The 5,920-nt window shown below is 40.9% G+C and overlaps 1 protein-coding gene across 1 annotated transcript; it reads right to left on the reverse strand.

Moving 5' to 3' along the window:
• Positions 1-744: 744 nt before the first annotated feature.
• LOC126990843 (serine-rich adhesin for platelets-like) lies at positions 745-5,401 on the reverse strand. Its single transcript, XM_050849497.1, has 4 exons — positions 5,215-5,401; positions 4,389-4,522; positions 2,626-4,051; positions 745-1,796 (listed from the first exon to the last, which is right to left on the reverse strand). The coding sequence occupies exon 3, from the start codon at positions 3,808-3,810 to the stop codon at positions 2,671-2,673; it is 1,140 nt and encodes a 379-aa protein (XP_050705454.1). The 5' UTR covers positions 3,811-4,051; positions 4,389-4,522; positions 5,215-5,401; the 3' UTR covers positions 745-1,796; positions 2,626-2,670.
• Positions 5,402-5,920: the final 519 nt, after the last annotated feature.

The raw sequence follows: 5,920 nt of genomic DNA on the forward strand, positions 1-5,920 counted from the left end.
CAGTGAGGTGTGGGTGCAGTAAGGTGACGGGGTACTGGATGCGTGCCATCCCAGTGGGCAAAAACTCGGATAAATCTGATCAAATTCACGTGAATATGACACGTGAATATCACGAGAAAAACTGATCTAAAACGCAAAATGGAATTCACGTGTTTTTGACACGTGAAATTCACGAGAAATTTTCACGTGAGTTTTACGTGTCGTGAACACGAGTGTTTCACGTGACCAAAACACTTGAATTACTCGTGTAATTTCCAAGGTAATTTCTGTATTAATACGATAATTTCCTTGCTAATCGGCAATGCATGTCCTGTATTATTTAAAGATATAAATTCCAAGGTAGGATTTGTATATCTGGATTTTTAAAATCTTGTATTGAATAGAAATATATACATCCACGTACTGAAGGATATTTGTATGTATTCCTTATAAGTACTACAACGCATAATATAGTATGGCACTATACTATGATGGTAGTACAAGGAATACATACATGAATATCTTGAAGTGAATGTATATCTTTCTATACAAAGCACAGGATTTTAGGAATGCAAATACACACATCCTACAATGACATTTACATCTTTAAACAATATAGAGTATGCATTGCTGATTAACAAGAAAATAATCAACACAGAAAATTAACATAAAGCACTACAGCATTGCAGTATGTATTGCAATGAGACATAATATAATACTATGTAAATTTAATATCCATCAGGAGAAAGAAAAGCCACAATACAATATAATACTATGTAAATTTAATATCCATCAGGAGAAAGAAAAGCCACAATACAATACTGTACATCATCATTTTCACAATTTGCTGTTATTCATGGCAGGCCTGCAGTCAAGTCACAGCAATAGTGGGTGAAAGGAGGCAGGAAGGAGGCAGTAAAGTTACCATGACTTCGACTCCAGCTGAGTTCTTGGTAGCATTATAAAGCCAGTTTCATTATCAACAACCATTTTGTGGCAGTTATTTCAAAATAAAGGAGTCAGATTTCAGATTTTAGTTTTACCTCCTCAGCCCTAACTCAGGGACTGTTCTACACAGTATGCCTTGATATTACAGGTGTGACTCTTAATTACTAATACAAATTTCTGTTCATGCTTTGGGAATACACATCTTGTTGCTACATTTTTTTGCACACCGTACCTGGAATAAAAATGTGGGTATCAACAGTTTTCCTGAGTCTAACCAAACTGTTGGACAGATCATAGAACAGTTTTCACAGTAAGGACAGGTTTCAAATAGTGTAGTTCTACAAGAATTTATAGGCCAAAACCCTAAAAATGTCTGAAGTTACCTGATTTTATGGTATCCCCTGACCCAGCATCACTATTTGCCCACTACCCTACATGATTTAGTTTCCACTTTACTTCATTTTTGGGGCATTACACAATTGTGTTGCAATCATGTGTATTTCTGTTAAACTCACATCTCTGAATTTCTTCATAACAGTCTGTGATGACACTTCACAATCTTGTATTTTTAAAAGCTACTTTGCCCCGTTGTCCATACATGTTGTACTTACACATCAACTTCTTCGACATAATGCTGCACAATACCTTTGATATCATATCCTTCACTGAAATTCCACCTATGTGGACAAATTTTTCTGTCATTTCTTTGCAAAAAGAGGGTGTTCACAATTCATTTTCAAATGCCTCTGCATCCTCCATAGAGTCCAGCTGTTGAATTGATATATCATTGTCACTTGGTGTAGAGCCAGTAAGAGTATGCAAAGAGGTCCTCATATCCAGCAACAAATGAATGACTCGCCTCTGGAATTCTGGAAAAAATAGTGAGGAAAAGAAGTTTTAACATACACTTGGCATTTTAGAACAGGCAATATTTCAATCCTCCTCAGATATTGTTATCCAAATGTGGTGAATCTGAGTGAGTGAACCATATCAATTATGGTGTGGAAACTATTTAGAGCTACACTCTTACTTATTGAATCTTCCTACTTACACATACCCTCACAAATCAACAATCCACTCTCCACCAAATATTTATATGAAGTAGTACCTATATTATACAGATTAATGCTAATAATTTATTAACTTAATATCATAACTCCTTTACAAATCACAACACAAATCCAATAATAATCTATTGATAATGATTTTTTCAGTAATTACATGGAAGCTGAACAATAATATTTAGACTTTCAGTATTGTAATACTTTCCAAAGCCCTGGCATGTTACATTGTTGCTACATCTCCATTAATTTTTATACTTTTGGACAGATTAAAAAAAAGTATTTACAGTATACATTGTGAAAATCATAGCATTGTAAATTACAATCAGGCATGATGCTGTAAGTACATGGTATAGGACACTTGTGTAATATTTGGAACCTGCAGGTAGATGATGAGTGGTACCACTAAGTGAAAGACAGCAGGCCTTTGGTACACTCACTGTAATGTCAGGTTACCGAAAATTGTTATCACAATGAATGCAACCAGAAAGGATGTAAAACTGTTAGGACAACATAACTCAGTACATTTACAATATATTCATACAAGAAGAATTGGAACACCTAATGAAAAGCACTACACTGTTCAGTGTTTAAAACACTTGAGCACTACTCAGTGCACAAAAACTTTTCAACTTACTTGCCCAATCCATAGGAAATCCACTCTGACGGTTTTCTCCTTGGTTCAAGGGTTGAACATCATCAAGGTCTTCACTAGACAGATTCTGAATCCAATCGCTCCCTTGTCGGTCACTGCTGTCATGTCTGCTGCGTTGGTCACTGTTGTCATGTCTGTTGTGTCGGTCACGACTGTCATGTCTGTTGTGTCGGTCACGACTGTCATGTCTGTTGTGTCGGTCACGACTGTCATGTCTGCTGCGTCGGTCACGACTGTCATGTCTGCTGCGTCGGTCACGACTGTCATGTCTGCTGCGTCGGTCACGACTGTCATGTCTGCTGCGTTGGTCACTGTTGTCATGTCTGTTGTGTCGGTCACGACTGTCATGTCTGTTGTGTCGGTCACGACTGTCATGTCTGCTGCGTCGGTCACGACTGTCATGCCTGCTGCGTTGGTCACTGTTGTCATGTCTGTTGTGTCGGTCACGACTGTCATGCCTGCTGCGTTGGTCACTGTTGTCATGTCTGTTGTGTCGGTCACGACTGTCATGTCTGTTGTGTCGGTCACGACTGTCATGCCTGCTGCGTTGGTCACTGTTGTCATGTCTGCTGCGTCGGTCACGACTGTCATGCCTGCTGCGTCGGTCACTGTTGTCATGTCTGTTGTGTCGGTCACGACTGTCATGCCTGCTGCGTTGGTCACTGTTGTCATGTCTGTTGTGTCGGTCACGACTGTCATGCCTGCTGCGTTGGTCACTGTTGTCATGTCTGTTGTGTCGGTCACGACTGTCATGTCTGTTGTGTCGGTCACGACTGTCATGTCTGCTGCGTTGGTCACTGTTGTCATGTCTGTTGTGTCGGTCACGACTGTCATGTCTGCTGCGTCGGTCACTGCTGTCATGTCGGTCACGACTGTCATGTCTGTTGTGTCGGTCATGACTGTCATGCCTGCTGCGTCGGTCACTGCTGTCATGTCGGTCACGACTGTCATGTCTGTTGTGTCGGTCATGACTGTCATGCCTGCTGCGTCGGTCACTGCTGTCATGTCTGTTGTGTCGGTCATGACCGTCATGTCTGTTGTGTCGGTCACTGCTGTCAAGTCTGCTGCATCGGCCACGACTGTCATGTCTTTTGTGTTGGTCACTGCTGTCACGTCTGCTGTGTTGGTCACTGCTGTCATGTCTGCTGTGTCGGTCACTGCTGTCATGTCTGCTGTGTAATCGCTGCTGTCATGTCTGTTGTGTCAATCGCTGCTGTCATGTCTGTTGTGTCAATCGCTGCTGTCATGTCTGCTTTGTTGGTCACTGCTGTCATGTCTCGTCTGTCGGTCAGATCTGTTCCTTAGGCTGTGGTTGTCATGAAGGTCCAAACTGCCGTGTAGGGTATCAGGCTGACTGCCTTCATCTTGCTGTTGGTAACTACTCTTCTTTTGCCGGTTACTTTCACATCTGTGAAATATATGTAATAGGAAATATTAGTAATTATCCTGGTCGGACATTAAACTGCATCCGGTGATGGGGCCACAGTTCAGGAGATTTGTGGTTTTCGAGAGAGTGGAGTCACTCCTTTTACGGGGGAAACAGCCTCAATATATAGATAGATAGATTCACAGCTACATTTTGTCATACTATATTCATCTCAGATTGAGATCACATCATAGATGACCTCATCCTATATAAGAAATACAGTAATATGACCCTTTACTGCACATGGACTGCATTCGTTTCTCTACATCAGGTCATGATCACATAAAGCAATTAGTTGTAGAATACAGCTACATCTTACCTGTTAGAATTATGTCTTTTCAGATTTTTTTCTTGCTGCACTTGGCAAGCCTTTGTGTTGATGGTTGTATGGGACAACCTTTTGTGGTGGGGGGGGAGCAACTGTTACTTGTAAAGATGGCCCTGAGGCAAAGTCTGTGAAAAAATAATAGCTGTTAACAAAACAAAATTTACTATGGTAGTATCTAATAATTCAAATATGCTTATCTACTACAAACCTATAATAAAGCAAAATTTGGCAGGAAGAGCAAAGCAATGTGTGCTGAGATGGTTTGGTCATGTTGAAAGAATGGAGGATGACAGGTTGGTGAAGAAGATAGTACGTTCAAACGGGAGGGGTAGGAATCTGAGAGGGCGGCCGCGAAAAGGATGGATTGATAGTGTGAAGGAGGCAGTTAAGGGAAGGGGACTGACACTAGAGCATAGCAGTAGAGTGATTGTGTGTGACAGGAGCACAGGAGGCAGCTCAAGGGCACACAAAAAAGAAAACAATAATAAAAAAAAGCCCGCTACTCGCTGCTCCTAAAATAGAAACAAAAGAGGTGTCCAAAAGCAAGGTCAAATTCGGGAGGAGAGATGTCCTGATGCCCTCCTCTTGAAAGAGTTCAAGTCGTAGGCAGGAGGAAATACAGATGAAGGAAGATTGTTCCAGAGTTTACCAGCGTGAGGGATGAAAGAGTGAAGATGCTGGTTAACTCTTGCATAAGGGGTTTGGACAGTATAGGGATGAGCATGAGTAGAAGATATTGTATGTATGTAGGTACATATTTTTGTCTAGAAAAACCTTATACATGCTTGCAAATGTCAGTAACTGAATACAGACTTACGTGAACAATCCAAATCCTGACTACTAATAAAGTCCTTTGGCAGAGCTTTCTTCATACGTTTCTTCCTACCGCGCAAGGTCAAACCATCTTCCCCATCCAGGTCACTGCTGCTTCTGTCACTGTCTACTGCTGATGTCAGCTGGTACTGCTCACATTCCTCGTAACTGTCTGAAACCCATTTAAATGCTTGTCTATTTCAGGTTTTCACTGCAAACATGACTCAATAACTTTTTAAACTTCCAAACCCTTAAAAGTGTTACTCCTCAGGTGTATTAACCCTATTGCGAAAAATGACAGATCATATAATTTACTAGATATTGTCAAAATTAAATGGAGAATGTCGGCAGATAAAATTTAGAAGGCGATAAAGGTGAAAAAATAAAAGCGAAGAAATTTAAAAAAAGCAGAGAATCCTGAGAACGAAGACAAAAAGGGGTGGAGCTCAAAAAAATATTTGGGAGGAGAGAGTAATTGTGTCGAAATAAATAAAGAGGAAGAAAAATAAAACAAGTAGACAGTGAGAGAGAGAGAGAAAAGAGGAGGAGGAGGAGGGAGAGGAGGAGGAGGTAGCATGGAAGCAAGGAAAGATAGGCTACAGGAAGTCCATTGGCTCATTACGAGATTGCCCGCTCTGGTAATCTGATCTGCTCGACAGTCACTCAAAGCGCTTCGGTACGAGTATTATCAGTTTACTCCTGACGCAAAG

Source organism: Eriocheir sinensis, unplaced genomic scaffold (assembly GCF_024679095.1).
Source record: "Eriocheir sinensis breed Jianghai 21 unplaced genomic scaffold, ASM2467909v1 Scaffold21, whole genome shotgun sequence".
NCBI lineage: Eukaryota > Metazoa > Arthropoda > Malacostraca > Decapoda > Varunidae > Eriocheir > Eriocheir sinensis.

Coding starts and splice junctions, on each gene's coding strand:
- LOC126990843 (XM_050849497.1), bottom strand. CDS start 3,810: ATGACAGCAGTGACCGACACAGCAGACATGACAGCAGTGACCAACACA.